We start from the raw sequence: 19,399 nt of genomic DNA, 5'->3' as shown, positions 1-19,399 counted from the left end.
CAGTAAAGTCATCCATGGCCTTCTGGCCTCATTCTGTGGTTTATGCGCAGCCGCGTTCACTGTAAGCCAGAGAAAGGGGCGGAGGGACGGAACGGCGCTGCAGGACTTGTTTTTTAAACTCGTGTGCGCTGAAGAGCTTTCCTGGTCGGTGGAGACCCTGCCCTCTCTCTCAGAGCTGCAGCCTAGGCCGCCTGGGCCTCTTCCCAGAGCCGGCTCACCAGGCTCACCGCACAAACCCCCCTGTGCCGAGCGGCCGCACCCCTTTCTCACGGGTAAGCATGTTGTGTGATGAGTCCCTAGAAATGGCCTTGTATGATTTTAGAATGAGCTCTTTTAAAATGTACCCCCCAAGTAGATCCAAGTAGATCTGTGCTTTACTGTTGTTTTTAGAGCAGTTTATAATTGACTCAAAATTTATAGAAGGACTGTGTTGAGTCCTACTGTGTAATTAGTTTTATAGGGAAGTGTACGATCTGAAGAAATAAAAAATAAGTTTTGCCTCAGATATAGGGATATAATTCATGGTAATATGGCTGACCGTTTCTATCCAGTCCAGTGAATCACTGGCATAAGACAAACTCCTGTGCTTGCTCAGTTGTTTGGGCTGTTTTTAAGTTTCAGCAGTGAATTAAATTGGTGAAATTTTTGTCTTTCTCAGGAAGTGCTTATCATTACACTAGGAATACATGTTTTATGGGAAAATTTAAAACTGCATTCAGTATAGATGCCTCTTAAATAACAACACAAATCGTTCCGTATGAAGTAAATGGAAGAAAGTAAGATGCTCATATTTTTGTCCCTTCAGGTGACTCCAAGGCCCGAGCCCCCCGCCAGCAGTGTCAGTAACAGTTTGGAGAATGCACTGCGCACATCAGCACATTCCACGGAGGAGTCGCTGCCCAAGAGGCCTGTAGGAAAACACTCCAAAGGTGAGCGGGCGTGCGGAGGGCTTGCGGGGGCAGAGGGGCTCCCCCGGGTGCTGGCCGCCTGCTCCCAGGGCCACCCGGTGTGAGGAGAGGTGCCCTTCTTTCTCTAAACTCTACAAGCAGTCCATGAGTGTGTCTCTGCTGGGTGAGCCTCAGATGCTGAGAAAGGGAAAACGTGGAAGTCGTCCCCCCCGCCACCGCACACCGGCCTGAGCCCTGGCTTCCAGAGCAGTGCCACCCTGTGGTGCCTCCTCGGGGCGGGGCATTATTCCTCTCCCCTGACTCAGCTGCCACTGGCCACATGTGTCTTTTGAGCACTTCAGGGTGGCTCCTGCAGCTAAGGACCTGAAATTTTATTGTCACATCATTTCAGTGGGACTTGCTCATGGTGGAGGGTGGCTGTCCTGTAGGTCATGCAGCTCTGGGGACGGGGGCGGGTGCTGCAGACGAAGCTGTGGGACCCTTGTTCACGTCAGCCTGAGTTTCTGCAGCCCACAGACAGGCACAGAACCCTGTGTGGGGAGCTGTGTGATGGGTGGGACCTTTTCCAGGAGGGGAGTGAAGGCGAGCTTGACTAGGCGGGTCACGGGGAGCCCTAAGTCTGCAGAGTCAGGGTGCCACTGGGATGACGTCGACAGGGTTGTGAGGCTGGGGCGCTCGAGGCTGGCCACACTGCTCTGCTGGCTTGCGCCCCTCCTTGTATCTGTGTCTCTTCTAGAACTGTGCCGGCTTGGTCAGGAGCCACGCCCTACTGGTCTTGTGTGTCCCCTTCTGTGTCCCCCATGTCCCAGGTCCAGTGTTTCATACCTCACAGGTGCATAACAAACACTGTTTTTAAAATAAAGTCCCGTTCTGACAAAATCATAACGAGCTACCCATCCCTGACTGAGGTCATGTGTGGGAAATATCCATGTCCAAAAGGCTGCACCCATGTTTTTGTATATGTGCACACACCATCCTCACAGCGACTCCCAGCACACAGTCCGCTCACGCTACATACACCACTGGGTGCCCAGCCCCCAGGACGGACACTTGTCATTCAGGCAGAGGGACTTTCTCCCCCCAAAGCCTGCTGTCGTCCGTCCTCCTTCTGTGTGTCATCCAGGGAGAAGTGCCCGTGGAGCGTGGCTCTCTTTGTCCCCACACGGTCCAGCGTGTCTGTGCCCTGCACCCTCCTAATGTGAGGGGCAGCCTCCTTGTACCATCCTGCTCTTCCCATCAGATGGAATTATCAAGGCCTCTCATTCCTTTTTTTCTAGCAAACTGTATGGCTGCTGCCCTCCGGTCTGCACACTCGGCACGCTCAGCCGGCAGGCGAGCCACCTTGGTGTTGGGAAGGCAGATCTGCCATAGGGCTCTGCGGTCTGTTCTCAGACGCCGGGGTACTTGAGAGTGCGGGAGGCCAGATGTTAGTCATCTGCAGGATTCGCCATTCAGTGACCACAGGTGATAATGGTTTCTTCTGTCCAGAAGTGGGAGAGCAGGTGAGCGTGCCTCCCTGGGCACGCCTCTCGCCATGCTCTGTTGGGCTGAGGTTGCAGCCCTTCAGAGTCTGCCCACTGTCTGAGGGGGCTGCCATAGCGTTTCCTCCCTGTCTTTTCTGCACCCACTCACGTAGTGATTTTCTGTGCTTCCTTGGTAATCCTCAGTGATGAGCTCTGAGTCACAAAGAGGTCAGACTTCTGCATTTCTCTTGTATAAAAGCTCAGGGAGCAGCATAAGGGAGTCTGAAACCCTGCCTGCTCTTGTTCGCTGGTGCACCAAGCTTGACCGCACTGACCCACACGATCCTCCCGAGGGCCCTGTGGGAGCTCAGTTACAGCTGTTCAGCTCTACCAGCACTCCCTCCAAGGCCCAATGGCCCTATTTCACAGATGGGAGGAGTGCGTCACAGACAAGTACCGGCCCTGTGGGCAGCCGGTGGGCCAGCCCAGAGCTAGTGCCCCCCAGCCCGCCTGTTAGCCTGAAGGGAACAGGAGGGAAGTCAAGGTGGTGGTGCTTAAAAGCACATGTTATGAAGGGCAAGCGGCACCTTTATTCTGTATTATTTGTTGTAAAGATTTACAAGTAAAGGAGTGGAGAGACCAGCACAGTAGTTCCCAGCATCTGGCGATGGCCTTGTATTCCTTTGGGACCTGGGTTACTCAGGAACATGTGGGACCATGCACTCTGGGGGAGCTCAGAGGGTCCCCAAAACCCAGTCACTGGGATTTACTATTAATTACATTTCAGGAATCGGGTAAAATATACAAGGTGAGGTCGAAATTACTCCTGATAATACACTCAGTGAAAGATGTTCTGTAACTTAGTTCTCTGGGCTTTGAGTAATAGTTCTTAAAAACTGACCTTTTGTAAGACAGTGAAAGAGTGTCATTAAACAGCAGATCACTTAGCAGTTCTAAGACTTTTTAGTCTTGAGACCCTTTTGAATTCTTAAAAAATTAAGGATTCCAAAGAGCTTTTGTTATGCGGGTTATATCTATAGATATTTCCCATTTTGTAAATTATGACAGGTTCTTTTCTTACGTGAATAAATGCTTTTCATTCTGTGTCGCAGAGGTTTTTGTGTTCGTGTAGCATTATTACAGGATCGGGCACTCAAAGTCTGAGCCCCAACAGTGTTGTGTTTCTGTGAAAACAAAACCCACCCAGAGGATTGGGACATGAATACTAATAATCCAAGAATTGTAACGAAACCTGAATTCTAAAATACCAGTAGTACATTCCCTTTCTTGGTTTGCACTCAGTTTGGAATTGAGAAGCCTTGATAATTCTAATTCCTCCAGGGGCTATTTATTTAACATTGTATCACAGAGACTTTGAAACATGTAGTAAAAAACAAAGAATCTTGCACTGACTGTCTACTGCCCAGAGCCGCCATCTCACTTCACTCCCCTCCTCTGTCCATTCTCCATCCATCAAGACAATGCTTTTTTTTTTTAATGCATTTCAAAGAAAGTTGTTCTTTTGGCTTTTGCTTTACTTCTGTGCTTTTTTTTTTTAACTGGTTGTTTTCTGCCTTCCTCAGCCAGGGATCCTCTTTTGAGTTGCAGAACACAGAGTTACACATCTCCTAAAGAAAATGTATTTAGAGACCCAGGTATAGAGTTGATTCATTCCATAATGGCTTCCTGAGGGCAGGAGGGCTGAGCTGTCTTTACGGACCCCAGCTGAGAGAGGCCACGCATGACGGTGCACATCTAACTTGTCAGGCTTCACTCTGAATAGTGAGCCACTTCATATAAAATATAAGAACCCAGCAACTGTGCCGTTCAGTGGTGTGCTAAAGCCAGATTGTGGCCATGAGATGTTTTAACCTCTTGATGTCACACTGATAGCGTGAAATCCGCCATGGTAGAGGTATTTGCCCATTGGAACCTGGTAAATGCCGAGGATTCGGGGCTGCCCTAGCCGGCCGTGAGACAAGCCCCAGGCACCGTTGGTGTGGTTCCTTGCTGTGTAGTTAGCAGAAGGGGAGGAGGACCCCCTGACACACTGGCTTGTACTCTCTATACTCAGCTCTGTGACCCACACTCTCCTCCCTGGCTCCTTTACATTTTTAAGTTGTGGGAATGGCATACATGCAATGCAGTAAGTAGTGTGGCAGGCCCTGCCCGCTCCCTGGTTTCCTCCTGCTCCCTCAGCCCTGCTGCCTCTGAAATGCCCCTCTGCCTGCCCGGAAGCACGAGTGCTGTGGAGGGGCTTTTCCGTCCCCTGCCTGGTGACTCTGTCTGAGTGTCTTGGAGCCTGGGCTGCAGCCACCATCAATCTGACAATGACTGAGTCCAGCTGAGACCCTTCTTTCTCCTGGACTCAAACCCTAGGATTCCTTCCAGCCACGGACTGTCTCCCACTAGGCAGCCTGCCCGCGTCTCAGTGCCCCTGGAGTGGACCATCCTTTCATTGCTGTACCTGCAATGGGTTTCCAGCATGTGCGATCGGCACCAAATTCCAGTACCTGGAGCAAAACCTGCAGACCAGCACAGCCCCTGTCCCAGGCGAGGGGTCTCAGCTGTCTGGCCCGGAGCACCCTCGCCTTTTCTTCTTCCCATCATTGCAGTCACTGTCCTCTTCCAGCTTCCTTGATGCCCACAGGTTCCCCTCTGCAGTCTGTCCTCCCAGCAGAGACGCCTGTCCTTTGGGTCATGGCAGCATGGACAGCAGCAGCTGATGTCATACAGCCCGACCAGCACCAGGTCCCTCCTTGGCAGCATCACATGTCCACCCAGTTGATGCCAGAAGCCCATGAAGGAGGAGCCATTCTTCCTTTGTCCAGGGGTTAAATAACTGTCCCACGTCCCTGAGCGGGAAATGGTCACATTTCCAGCTGAGCCTGGCTGCAGAGCCCATGCTTTGCCTCGGCCCTCTGGGAGCAGGCCTCTCGTGGGGTTTGTGGGTGGCCCTGGAACCTGCCACACTCGCTTCATGTCCCTGGCTCCAGCTGCAACCGGATTCCTCAAATGCCAGGTGCTGTCACACCGGGCCTTGATCACCATGTCCCTGTCTCCGGGGGCCCCTTCCCTTTGAACTGGGTGATTCTCATGTTGTTGGTGGCCCATGGTATGCCAAGGACATAGTAATGCTGAATAAAATGCTTGCCTTACTGCACAGATAAGTGAGACTCCTCAGGCCCCCGAGGTCGAGTGCCATGTCTCTGGCACATGTCTCTGGCACAGTGAAGTACAGATGGGTTCATTTCATTTTGCTTCTTTAGAAAGAGCATTTCTCAGCTCTGTGTTTTCTGCAGCGCACACTTCTTGTGTTTCTAACTCTATTTCTGGAGAACTAACAAATCAGATTAATGCAAGCTTGATGATAAAAAAAATCAAAGATAAATTATAGAATTCTTAAATATAACATGATGTGCCCTAAAAAGATATAGGAAAGAAGGACCAGTTTAATTAGTATAGTCGTGAGTGTTCAAACTTCCACAACAACTGAAAAAAGCAGTGCTTCTAAAAATTACCCGTCAACAGATGACGGGGGGTGGGGGGGCGCGGTGAGGGAAAGTGAGCTGACACTTGGGGAACGTATGTATTCAGCTGAGACTGTTAAGAATACAATTTCCAATTTTTAAATGAAAACTCGGTTTCAGTAATAAAAATTTAAAGCAAGAAACATCTTAAATGTTATCCTGGTTCAGCTTCTTTATTTCAATTAAGACATTGAGTTCTGTTGTATAGAATTAGGGGAAGGAGGTGTTTGTGCTGGAAAATCATTTTCTATCTTTTTCCTCAGTCATAAATTCTATCCTCTGTACCATGGATTTCTTTTATTGTAGTTTTGGTAATTTTGAAGCAGTTTCTTGTTCCTAGGTATAAAGAACTAAACTGTTTAGTGACGATACATTGAAATCAAGTAAAAGGCATATCTGACATGACACTACCAACTACCAGATTTTCCAGAAGACTTTAGGGTAGAAAGGGAAAACATTTGAGGGAGTGCCTCCTTCTCGGAACACAGTGAAGCCATGGCTCATCCATAGGTGTCCCGCCTTACAAGAACTGGAGTGACAGTCAGCCTTGTAGCTCATCTGAAGATGCTTGGCAGCAAGGTGGCCCTTCGGCTGTGTCAGTTTAAACCGGGGGCTTCTGGCCTGAAATCAGGAGAATGTGTCCTGGGCCTGGTGTGGGCACCTGCTGGCTGTGTGGCCTCCGGGTCAGTCATGGCCCTAGGTCACTGCGACTCCTCGCCGGCTCCCCCACCTCCCGATTGCCCGGCCCTGCCTCAGGCCTTCCAGAGTGCGTGCTCCTACACATGAATTTCCCTCCCTCTTTTTTCAATTACATTGGTCTATTGGTTCTTAAAATTAGGTATTGATCCAGTAATAAAATAGTAGTTCAATGCAATTGTACGTATTATCAAGGGCTCTGTGATTGATCTAATTTGTCAGATTTGAGGAGAATGAAGAAAAAGCTTGAACAAGCAAAATTTTAAAGGAAGAAGTGCATCGTCCTTTCTTTCTCATCCTGCCCTAGAGAGCAGGCTGGCTAGCCTTGTGTGCCCTGGTGCGCCGGCGCCCGCCTGCACCCCAGCCCTGGTCCCCCTCTCCCTGGGGAGCAGCCTGGGGCACAGAGCCTGTCTGTATTGCACCCTGGGCTCTGTCTCCCCCTTCCCACGGATGGATATCACCCCAGAAATTTATATGTTTGCACACTTTTCCTCAGAAAGTGATAGGCCTTGTGGCAGTGACAGGCGGGGGCTGCCATATCTACCATTAGACTTCTAAGTGAGTCATAAGTAGATGTCTGTATGCATGTATGTTTACACTTTGCACTAACAAAGCCACATTGCAGAAATTTGTGGGAAATGTACACAATTCTACCACCAAACAAAATTATCCCTATCATTTTTCATAATTCAGTTATAGTCTTTTTCTTTTACATTTTTAACAGCTGTAATTGTGCTACACGTACAATTTTTCGGGCAGTAATATAAGCATATATTCATGTTTTTGTTATTATGATCATGGTCTTTAACAGCTCCAAAGTGGAGGGCACGCTTGCACCCCTTTTAAGCCTAAGTAATACCCCAGAGCCCCGCTCTTCCCTCCACCCATTGCGTGTCAGGACTCCCTCTCCAGGGCTCCCTCGGCCCGTCCTTGGAGACCCCTGACCACGGCCCCTGCTCTCAGGAGGGTGCCGGGAGGGGCCCGGTGAGTGACTGACTGTAGGCTGGGCCTTGGCCGGCAGGCCTGGCAGGAAGAGGCCAATGGGCGGCGGCTGCAGGCTAATGGCAGGGGTGGGATGAGGCGCCACGTCGGTGGGCCCAACAGTTTTGAAGAGGTCCTGCAAATATTTCACTCCTGGAGTTTAATTCAAAATGCCTCTTTTATTTGAAAACAGCTGAATAACATTCATCTGCTTTTCACATTTTCCTGTCCAGATATGAGTCACTTCCCACTCTCAGTCCAGATGGGGTTTTTTCTTTTTACTCTTTTTCATAAATCCTCATGTTCAGTCCTGGAACATTTAGGTACATGAAAATGCTGACTCTGCTTTTCTGTATTCATTGACTTTGTACATTCTGTTGTTTAAACAGGTAAAAGATCTAGATTAGATTGATGTCACTGTGGGCTTGAGTCTTTTGTGAATACTTGTTGGTAAAACATAAACGCTGTGTATTTGCTCGCATCCTGACTGAGGAGCCAGACAGGGACAGTGAGTAGTCCATGGTGCCTCTGAACGCAGAGCTTTCTTTGTTTTGCCAGAAAGGAAACAAACATTCCAATGTTTTTGGAGTAATTCCTTCCTGTAAGGTGCTATTTTAAGCATAAAATAGTCTAAACCAAATGGGTTCTAGTATCTCCCAAGATGCATATAGACCCTGTTGCAACTTTGCAAAATTAGGAAGCCTATAAAAGGATAATTAAGCAAGCGAAGGGTCTTCCCTAGGGGACTGTAACATCTGGGTGGGACTCTCTCTCTCGTTCACCGTTGCACCCTCAGCGTACGCAGCAAGGGCTTCGTACGATGTGCTGGCAAGTGAACCAACGTTGATTTTAGAGCACGATGGACACGGTTTTTCGCAGAGGTCCAGATAGTAAATTCCTTTGGCGTGGGAGGCACATGGTGTCTAGCACAGCTACTGGGCTCTGCCATTATGGTTGGGAAGCAGCCACTGACGATACATCGATAAGTGGCGTGGCTTGCCGCGCAGTAGCGGAACCATGCCTCAAGCAGGCAGAGGGCAGCACTGGCTGAGCACTGCCCAGCGGGACTCTCCATGATGGCAGAGCACCCTGTGCCCTGGCTGTATGGTCGTGGCCGCCACTAGCCACAACCACACACGGCTGTTGAGCATTTAGAACGTGGTTACTGCAATGAAGGAATTAGATTTTTAACTTTATTCAATTGTGATTAGTACAAATTTAAATGGTCACGTGGCCAGTGGCTGTGGTATTGGGCAGCGCAGTCAGAACCTTCTGCAAAGCAAGTTACAAGGTACACGTTCTCTGGGGTGTTCACACACATCAGAGGAAGAAAGAGTTCTGTGGCCAAAAAAACTGGGCAGTGATTGCTAATAAAAATACTTATGCATTGCAGAACTTCTCAGAGCCTTTAACATACTACTGTACATAGACAGTCTACAAGAATAGTTCCTCAGGTATTTCCTCCAGAGTCTGACCATGAAGCTGTTTGAGGGTGGCTCTGAACATCTTACAGGCCTCATGTTCCTGGGAGAAGACTTTGGAAAACATTGATGTGGCAGACCAGGAGATAAAGCGTCTTTGGGGAGTCTAACACAGTAGTCTGTCAAGTTTCATTGAGTATTCCACAGTGGATGGTTAGGTTTAAGATCTGTAGAAATCCCCATATACTGCCAAATGACTGCTCAGAAATAGTAAATGTCAGTACAGGAGGCTCACATATTAAAGCCTGCCTCATCTGCTGTGGTCTTCCTGGCTCTCCATAAAAGGTGGATTATTTGACTATTCGTCCTGCAAAAAAGTACATATTAGTACTTGAGAAACACTAGTGTCTCCGTCAGGAATAGGACATACATATCGTAACATGGTCAGAGTGCCCGGATTTGATAGGTGGCCCTTTTACTTTCAACAAATATTTGTGCTCAAATATTTACATTTTACAAACTTTAAGTTTGCATTTTAAGACTTAAGTTTGAGTGCTTAAAAACTTCATGGCAACATTTTGTTTTTGAGGAGAAAAGAAGTGCACTGCACGTGGGAAGGGGGAGGCGTGGCGAGGCGGGTGACTCAGAGCCCTCGCGGCAGTTTGTCTGTCCTTTTGTCTGTGCTGCTGCAGCCTCTGGCTGTCCTTGTCATGTTCTGCAGAGGCAGCGTTAGGAGTCCCAGGGTCTTTTCTGTCACCGCTGCCCTGGCCACCTGTAGCCTGGCCCTGTTCTAGAAGGATGGGCTGTATTCTGTTGACAAGAAGATCCAAATGAGAGACTCTGCGCAGCTGTGTCTGAAACAGTTACAGTTGAGAACATTAAATATTCGTTTTTCAGAAATTGGAACAGATGATGACTAACTTGCAGTTATAACTAGAGTCTCGTGCATTCAGATAAACTTCTGTTCTCTTTTCAAGTGCCGTTCTCTTCTGTAATTGTTTTTATGTTTTGCCTGTTTTTTTGTTGTACTTTTAAATTCACCCTCAGCTCTTGAGTATGACAGCATTTTGCCGTCCTTGTGATTTCTCGTTCCAGGCAAGCACGCCACAAAGAGTCTGAGAGCGCTGGACGTTACTTTGAAAATTGCTGAACTATCAAATGCTAAAATCACATGTACTTAAAGGTTTTATTTCATTTTTATAATTTTGTTTGTTTGTATTTTTTTTTTTTTTACTTTTACAGTGAGTGTTGAAAAGATAGACCTGAAGGGATTATCACACAAAAAAAACGAAAGAAATGTTGAATGTTCCTTTGAGGTAAGATGCTAAGTTTTTTCCCCTTTTCTCCTGGAAGGGGTAGGAAGGACACATTACCATGAATACTTTTATTTATCTGAATAAAAGGGGCCTTTTCTCAAAGCCCTGTGCCTGTGCCGTGGGAGAAGGCAGAAAGCTGGGTTGGGCCCCGGGGGTGGGCCATCTCTGGCCTGGGGGGCAGCTCATCCCTGACCTCGGGGGTCTGTACGGTGAACGTGCCCTAGAGCGACAATCTCAGCTGCTGGTGGTCGGTCGCCTTGTTGGTTCAAGAGTAGAATCGTGAAAATTGTATTTTCACTGTGTATTAGGATCAGAGCCCCATGATAACAGGGAAGCTGTGCTCAGCGAGATCCTTCAGGGTCCAGGCTCCCTCCAGCTGACCCTTGGACACCCTGAGGATGCGGCCCTTGAGCCTCATGATCTGAGGCGGCAGCTAGGGCTCCAGTCCTCACGCTGTCCTGCCGGGCAGCAAGATGCAGGAGGAAGAGGAGGGGAAAGGGTTTTCTTTCTCTTAGAAGCACCCACTGGACACAGCCGCATATGTTTTTTTGACCAGAACTTAGTTTCTTGTTCTTGCTTAACTGCAGAAACGTGTTCTGGCCAGTCGTGTCCCCGGCATTGTTACCTGCCCATCATGCCATGCTGTGTTAAGGTTCTCCCTTGACGCCTGAATATTGATTGATAAAGGAAATCTGCTTCCAGCATTACTGGGGAGTAGTCAGAATACAAGTTTTCAGTTACTGTCTAGCATGTTATTTACACTATGTGTAGTTTACTAATTTCTGAAAGAGTGTAGATACATCAAAATGCTTTACTTTTGCCACTAAAAAGATAAAATGTTCACTTGATTTGGGAAGTACTGCATCATGAGAATCAGCTGTTAGGCTGTGGATGTGTCTTCAGAATGTGGGAGAGGTGGTTTAAAGGTGGGTTCGGAAGTGGGTTGAAAGGTGGTTTAAAGCTTGCCACTGACACCCAAGTCTCAGTGACCAGAGGCCTTGGAACCCCATTGTTCTCAGGGCCTGGTAGGAGTCAGGAGCCCAGTAGGCCCCTGGAGCCTTTGGTGTGTTGTCTGCTCCCCTCTGCTCCTCACTGTCTGATGCCCCTGAGGGGCCGGTGGTGGTCCTTGTCCGCCTCCATGGGAGCTGCCTGTTTGGGGTCTGCTGAGCATGGAGCCCCTCAGCCCGTCTGATCACACTGGGCTTTGATTTGCCCTTCAGTGCTTGGTCCCATTACTCGGGCTCCATGAGACGTGGTAACTGTGCACCATGACTGCCTGCAGCCTCTCTGTGAAGAAAGGAGCTTTGGCAAAATAGGCACTTGGCCTCTCATGGACTCTCCCGGGGGAAGGAGTTGTGGTCAGGAGGGGCAGGGGCGGCAGGCCGGCAGGGACGGAGACATGGTGCCCTGAGTCCTCAGAAAGCAAGCCCGACGACAGGAGGAGCCTGGAGCCGGCAGCCTGGAGGCTGGGTGCAGACCTGAGACCTCTGCCCTGGATGCTGCTGGCTGGTGTTGACAGACAGCTGTCACATGGAGCTAACTTAGGGCATTTCTGTCCTAAATGTTGAAGCTCAAGAGTTTTAGTGTTTAGAAAAGGCTTCAGGTATCTAAAACAGTTTTCCTGATGAGATAACCAATGAAAGTGTTCTTGTGTTTAGGGCAGTGATGGCCCTCACAGCGCTGGCTGTCCAGCAGTTGTGCTTGGGGGACGGGCTTGCTGTGCCTAAGGCACTTGCAGCGCAAACTGCATCTGCTGGACGGGGACTTGAGGCCCAAAGGAAAGACAGAACCAACTTTTTTTATAGTCTTCCTATTATGTGTAAAGCACGCTGTTCGTTTGTGCAGCATAAGCTGCGTGCTTGTTCGGTGCTGGCCAGCTGTGAGTGGCTGCCTGAAGGATGCCAGCGCGTTACCCGTGTGCTCAGATCCAGGACGCCTGTCACGTGAGAAAGGTGAAGCTGCGTGAGGGGCATGTCGCCTCTGGCATCTCGCCACGGCCGTGCTCCTAGCTGAGGAGCCACCGCTCTACAAAGGGGGGCATCTGCAGGCAGTACCAGGAGAAGATGGCTTAGCATGTCTTTAAACTTGGACTCCCCTTCAAAAATAGACCTAGGAGAAGGTGTTTGCTGTGTTGGGATCAGCTGGTTGATTCTAAAACGTGTATGGGAAGAGCAGTCAGAACCGTTTTGAAAAGCAGAGAATGCTTGGAAGACCCATGCTCCCGAACCTCAAGACTTCATACTGAGCTACAGGAACCCTGGCGCTGTGGCCTTGCCGAAAGGGTAGAGATGCTGGTCAGCAGAACAGAACAGTCTGGAATTAGTCTCACATGTAAATGGACAATTGATTTTTGACAAAGGTACAAAGACAGTTCACTGAACATCTTTCCAACAGTTGGTTCTGGAACAGACATCCCTGTCCAAAAAAACGAACCTTGACCAAAATTATTATACAGATATTAACTCAAAATTGATCATAGACCTAAATATGTATAACCTAAACCTATAAGACTTCCAGAAGAGAGAGCATAGGAAAACACTTGGTGACTGATACTAGGCAAAGATGTCTTAGGTAATGCCAAAAATATGATCCACAAAAGACAAAATAAATAAATCAGACTTCATCAAAATTTAAAACTTGCCCTTCAGAAGGCACTGTCAAGAAAATGAAAAGACAAGCCACAGATGAAAAAACACTTTGAAATTATACATCTGTTAAAGGATTTGTATTCAAAATGTATAAAGGACTTTCAAAACTCAGTAATAAGAAAACAACCCCATAAAAAATGAGCCACAGCTTTGAACAGACACTTCACCAAGGAAGATGTCTGGAAGGCAGAGCGCCTGTGAGCAGACGCTCAGCATCGCTAGTCATGAGGACACCGACCGGAACCACAGCAGATGCTACTGCATGCCTCTTGGAGTGGCCCGCAGGACAGAGGCCAGCTGCACCCAAGGTCGGCACGCACGTGGAGGTACTGGGACTCTCCCACGCTGCTGGGGGCGTGTAAGAAGGTGCAACAACTTTGGAAAACAGTTTGGCAATGTTCTAAAAAGTTGAACATTTCCCTATGACCCATCAGTTCCACTTCTAGGTATTTACCCAAAGAAGATGAGAACACGTGTTCACACAAAGGTTTGTACGTGAGCATTCCTCACAGCTCTAATCCCCAAGTATCTGTCTACATGAGATGGATAAACTGTGATGTCATACCTGTGATGTCACACCAGAGTTCAGAGTACAAAGGAGTGAGCTATGTTACAATCAGCAGTACGGATGGAACTCAGACGATCGTGCTGTGTGAAAATAAACCAGACGCCCACCAGAAAAGGGGTATATATCCAATGAGTCCTTTACATACAGTTCTAGGAAATTCAGGGTGTCTAGGGAGAGGCTGCCAGATGGCCTTGTGGGGAGAGGCAGGAGGAAGCTCCTGGGGGGACGGATAGTTCCCTTACATTGGTGAGAGTGATGGTTCGTGGGGACAGACATGCGGTGAAGCTTAGCAACTTGTACCCTTTACATGCAGCTCATCCTCAGTCATAACTCAATAGAACTTCAAGAAGTTACCTGAGTGATGATTGATTAAACCTTTGTTTTTGTCCACAGAACCGTAACTAGTGAAGATTAAATAAACTGTCCTTTAAATAGGTTGTCTTTTGTATATGGAAGTAAAGACCTGTTACACTGTGACCAGAACAGCAAACTTCACCAGGAGTTTATTGCTGACAGTGTAGAAAAACTCAAATATTTTTTCTGAAAGCCATCACTTATTCATGGAGAAATTAATGACACTCCACCAGTTTTCTCAGCCTTGTTTATTTCTAGTTTTAGTCTTTATGTATCATTGTTTTCCAGGATACGAAGGAAAGGCTACTTTTAGGAGTTGAGTTTCCTCTTCTTTTCCATGGAGTGAGTTTTGTTTTTTGCTGAGGATATTGTGACTGCAAGTTACTAGTTCCTGAGGAAATCAGATCGGTGTACAGGAAGCAAGGGGCAGAATCCTTTTAAATATAACATCAACATGGAGCTATGTACATGTGAAGTACCCAAATTTTACCAGCTCTTTCGAATTCACTGTTGAGAAACTGAGGAACTAACACTTTTATAAATAAACCTTATTCATTACACATGAAGGACAGGAAGGGGAAAAAGCCTCAGAAGACTAAGCAAACAGACCCTTGAAACACTGGTTAGATTGTAGTTTTATTGCCCCAAAAGGACTAGGGGATAATGCTAGTAGAAATGAGTTTTTAGTTCATCCTTACCAGACACTACATTAATTTTAGTGTTCTATCTTTTCTTTAAAAGTTCATTTTTTCGTGTCAGAACAATCTTAACTATTCTGAATATTTTATTGCTATTAGCAGAGGATGGGTCTAGGATGCTATTTTTAAATTTAGCTTGTGTTCGCGTTGGTCGCTCTCGGGCAGAGTTGAGCGTCCGGGGTTCGTGGCACTCGCTCTCCTGACGCACATCTTCGGGCGGTGTTGTCAGGGCGCCTGTGGTAGCCATAGGGTGTGCGCTGGGCACTTTTCCCCTCAAGCAGTGGTTTTCCCTGGAGTTAATGGTCTCTTTGTGTTTTGCTTAGGGACAGTACTTAGAACATGGCTTTCCCCTTGAAGTTCTCCCTGGTTGTCAGGAACTCCCCCAGTACAAGCCGTTTGTCTTTGGAGCTGCGGCTTTGCCCCACCCTGGCTCTGCGGTCTGGAACCAGACAGCTGGCTGCCATGTGGGTCCCCTTCCATCCCCGGGGGCCCTTCCTCCCTCTGGCCCCGTCCTGTTTTCAGGTCTTATGTCATCTTCTGCCCTGGGTGGGTCCTGCTCGTTTCTCAGAAAGCGTCCTTGGGAGGCACAGGTTTTGAGAGCTTTCATTTCTGGGAATCTTTCTGTCATGTCTTGATCTTTCAACCCTGACCTGGCACAGGTCTAGCTTGGACGTCACTTTTCCTTAGGACTTTGAGAGCGCTGCTCCTTTACTGCCTGGCGGCATTGCTGGGGAGAAGCATGATCTTTTGGACCCTGACTTGTCCCATGCCCTATTTTACCGTTGCTGGCAGTTTTTAGGCCTCTGATAGTCTCAGTGTTTGCACATTTCTCAGAGGTGGAGGTGTGTTTGGAGTAGTGTTGCTGTCACCAGGGTCCTGGGACTCGGGGGCCCTCAATCTCAAAACTCGTGTCCCTTTGGGGCCTGGTCTTGAACCCTCCCTTCGCCTTCCTCCTCTCCGTGCTCCCCGGCATCCTTATTTCGGAACTCCGGCTTCTGCATATCAGCCCTCAAGACTGGTCCTGCATTCGCTGTTTCTGTGTTCTCTCCCTTGGATGTTTCGGCCCACTTCGTGGAAGACTACCTCACCTTCCGTCTCTTCAAGGGAGCCCCTCCCTCCGCCTTGCCTCCGGCCTCTGCGCGTGCGCCTCCTGCTGCCCTTTCTCGCAGTGGCCTGGTCTCAGCAGTGCGCTCGTCTCTTGTTCACTGAGGGCAGCAGTGATACTCTTTAGTTTGGGCGCAGCTTGCTTCTCCTGCATGGCCTGTGCTTCCCACGGGTTGCCTCCTTCCGTGCCTGCCCTTCCTGTGTCCGTGCTGGCTCTGGCAGTCCTCCGAGGCTGGGGGTCGGTCGGTGACTTTAGTGTGTGGCATACGCAGCAGGCGGGGGCCTCTGGCTGGCCTGTTCTCCTGTGCAGAAGGAGGACCACGCTGCTGTGTGAGCTGCGGAGTACAGTCCTGTGGAGATGCGGCTGAGGAGCACGTCAGAGGGCTGAGGCCCTGGTGTGTCATTCCCCCCCGCGTGCATCTGCTTTGTGTAGGCTTGCTTCTTGTGTATGCTTCAGACGTGTCGGAGTCTGTCTCAGCAGGGCTCGCCGGCTCTCTGAGTGAGGACGCGCAGTAGGAAGTACTGTGCCATCACCCAGCGGGCCGTGTCTCCTCCCGGGGCATGTGAGGCCGGGGGAGCTCACGCTCAGCGCCCTCTTGGATTTGATGGGAAGTGTCTCTCTCCAGCATGTGGCCTGATGGAGGCCATCCCCCCACGTCTACACCCCTCCTGGGGCCTGTCCCCTCCTCTGGTCTGAGGGAGCCGTTCGGCGGGCAAATCGGAGTGGCATGAGCGCAGCCTGTGGTGAGCGAGCTCTTGGTTTCCAGTCCTTGTTTTCTGTCTGCCATAGGTTGAAATAGCAACTGCTTTGCCAAAAAAAAAAAAAAAGCAGGAGCAGACAGCCTGAGGTGGCCTGCACCTACTTACCATGCATCCCAATTGGGGAAGTAGACCGTCTGTGTGCAGAATGGTCTCCCAAGGTGCGCTGTGCAGGGGCCGGAGTCCGTGTTTAGCTAGCTCGGTGCGGCCATGGCACCTCAGGGTGGAAGGGGCGCAAGAAGAGACCCAGACCGGAAGCAGTTCTGTGTCGTGGGCAGGAAAAGTGGGGAGAGCCGCGCTCCACAGCACAGGTTCTTGGAGACACAAGATGCCCACAGTACTTCCGGGCACATATTTGTGACTGGGAAGTTCTTGCCTTTAATCATAGATGTTGCTGATATTCTGTGTGGTAGCACTTGCTCTTGGGAAACTTTTTAGCGTCACAGCATTTGATTAGGTTTTGGACAGCAAGGGACGTCTGTTCAGGGAGTGCCATGGCCTGCCTGCTGGCGGTCCAGGAAGCCCTGGGACCTCAGGACGAAGAAGGCATCCCTTGTCTCCATGAGCTTGTATTCTGTGGGGACTTGATGAAGCAGACGCCTTAGCGGTTGTGCCGTGTGACAGCTGCTGAGCTGGAAAGGGACTGGTTTGCATCCAGCACACGAGGGGCAGGCGGCTGACCCTCCAGGCCCAGGCGGCCATCTGCGAACACGACGGGCTGCCTCTCAGGAGATGAGGGGGGGTGCGGGGATGGAGAGGGCTGTTGTCTCCCCAGTCTGCATTACATTAGTATGATACTTTCTTTTTTGGTAATAAGATTCATTTGGTCATTTTATTTCCTGACTTGAAATCCTCCGGTGGCTTCTTCTGGATTTTAGAGGAAAGTTCCAGTTCCATGGTTCAGCCCTTCTCGCTGTGGCTCCTGCCTCCTTCCCGTCTCCTCCTGTCCCCCTGCGGCTCATTCTTCCAGCGGGCCTCTTATTCGCCTTTCTGAGTTCAGCTCATTCAGCTCACACTTTTCTTGGGGCAGAAGAGCCCTCTGATGTGCTATGCCCGGCTCCTCCCCCTCGCGTCAGCCCCTCGGGTGGCCAGTGTTGGGTAAGTGCGGGGGAAGGCTGCGGAAGGACACAGCCCTACACCAGGGGCTCCCAGTCCACCTGGGGTCACCGACATTCATGACGTCATGAAGTGAAACCACCCTGTCCTGTGTGCAGGTGAGGAAGACCAGGCGTGTGCCCAGGTCTGCGTCACACTGTAGAACTTCTTCCAGAAAGCCCTTTCTGTGCCTTCTCACCAAGTTCTTCCTGCTGCCCACCCCCGCTCTGATGGAAGGCCACCTCTGCTGTTCTTGGACTGGCCACTTGCCTGTTGTCCCAGATATGCCCCCTGTGCAGCCCCCAGCTGTCCTGAGGGCCAGGCCCTGTCTCAGTTTTCAGTGTGTCCATGGCATCTGACGCCTGAGCACTGGCTGCTTAGGTGAATGGGCTGGTTTCTGGTAACTTCTGAATGCTGAGTCCAGATCCTATAGATTGACCCAAGAAGAGGGGCCCCCCCCCTTGAGGGTATGCAGGTGCACCTCTAAGCAATCGGCTGCTTTCTAGAACTCAGGAGCAGCCTTAGACACCATGTTCCATGATGGAGTGGTTTGGTGATATTTGAACAATTGTGCAATGCAGGACATTAAGCTTTAATGGGCTGGAGTTACGTGATGTTTTCTGTAACGAGTCAAGGGATGCGTAAAAGCGCCATTCACCAGATGTGCAGTTCTCCGTAGCTCGTTGTGCCCACCACACCTGTGCCAGCCAAGGGGTCCTGGACAGGTGTGCTGTGAACTAAGTATGTGGTGTCTTGTTTTTAAGGTTTGTTTGTTTATTTGTTTTTAAGGTCTTGTGGTCTGATTCTTCAATAACATCAGTAACCAAATCTTCCTCTGAAGTGACTGAATTTATTTCAAAGGTAAGGTGATCAGGGGCTCTTACAGAAATTAAAAGGCTGCCCTCCCCCAGTGGGTGCCTGCTTCCGTCCACCAGCATGGTGAGCGGTGCCAGCAAGCACGCCTTTGCATGGCAGCGGCAAGGCGCGCACGACAGTGAGCACGCAGCCCTCGGAGCCGTGCCCCGTGCTCCTTGTGGCCGTGAGAACGAGTGAGGCAGAGGCCGGAGCTGCACGCACAGCTGAGGGGCGTTTGGCTCTTTTCCTCTTCTGCAGAGGCTGAGGGGGAGGGGCACACACGGGGCTCAGAGGTCACCTTGGTTCACCTCTTAAACGAATTCAACAAATAATCATTTGAACAAAAGGTTCCACTAGTACAAGTTCCACTAGCAAAATGGTTCCACTTTGTTACCTGCACACACATGTACATGCACACATATGTGCATAGCTGTGTATTCAAGGCCCACTGGCCTGTGCCATGACACTGAACCTCCGTCTTAGTCAAAGGGATGCATCTCAAGTCACCTTTGTCTTATGGAATCGTATGTCTGAAGTGTCTCCAAAGTGAGTCTAACATTTCTATGACAGAATCAAGCACACAGTCTGGTAGGAGAGCGTCCAGGGGAGGGATCAAAGGCTTGGGCAGAGCTGCTTGGTCTCGCCCACCCTTCTGGCCCGTTAGGTGGAAGCACAGCAGTGCCATGCTGTACAGGGTCACGGACCCTCCCCAGGGAAGGCATGCCTTCCTCTGGAACATTGAGAACACTAAGTTTCCTCTCCTTTATGTCTCTTGGTTTGTAAAAAAGCACTTTATCTGGGCTCCACCGATGCTGATGGGAACCTTGACCTCGCATTGACCTTTTGTGTAGGTGTTTACTGTGGCTAATATTCACCTGGCTTTGGGTTCTGACCTTCCTGGGTATCTGTCTTTTGTTAATTTTGGAAAATTCTTGTTCATTATCTCTACAAATACTTCTTCTGCACCACACCTCATCTCTCCTGCCGAGGCTTCAGTCACCTG

The 19,399-nt window shown here is 49.5% G+C and overlaps 1 protein-coding gene across 2 annotated transcripts in view; it reads left to right on the top strand.

Annotated features, from left to right (window-relative positions):
• ZCCHC14 (zinc finger CCHC-type containing 14) overlaps positions 1-19,399 on the top strand; it is a 61,220-nt gene that overhangs the window by 26,645 nt on the left and 15,176 nt on the right. The window contains exons 2-4 of one of the 2 annotated variants that reach the window (XM_036993952.2): positions 806-929; positions 10,242-10,315; positions 18,331-18,402. In XM_036993952.2, the coding sequence (XP_036849847.1) occupies positions 806-929; positions 10,242-10,315; positions 18,331-18,402 (270 nt within the window). The remainder of the gene's footprint in view (positions 1-805; positions 930-10,241; positions 10,316-18,330; positions 18,403-19,399) is intronic. The other variant, XM_036993953.2, reaches the window with a different exon arrangement.

The sequence above is a fragment of the Manis javanica genome, chromosome 17 (genome assembly GCF_040802235.1).
Source record: "Manis javanica isolate MJ-LG chromosome 17, MJ_LKY, whole genome shotgun sequence".
In the NCBI taxonomy this organism is placed as follows: Eukaryota; Metazoa; Chordata; class Mammalia; order Pholidota; family Manidae; genus Manis; species Manis javanica.
Note: the sequence above shows the minus strand (reverse complement) of the source record. Positions and strands in the feature narration are given on the sequence as shown.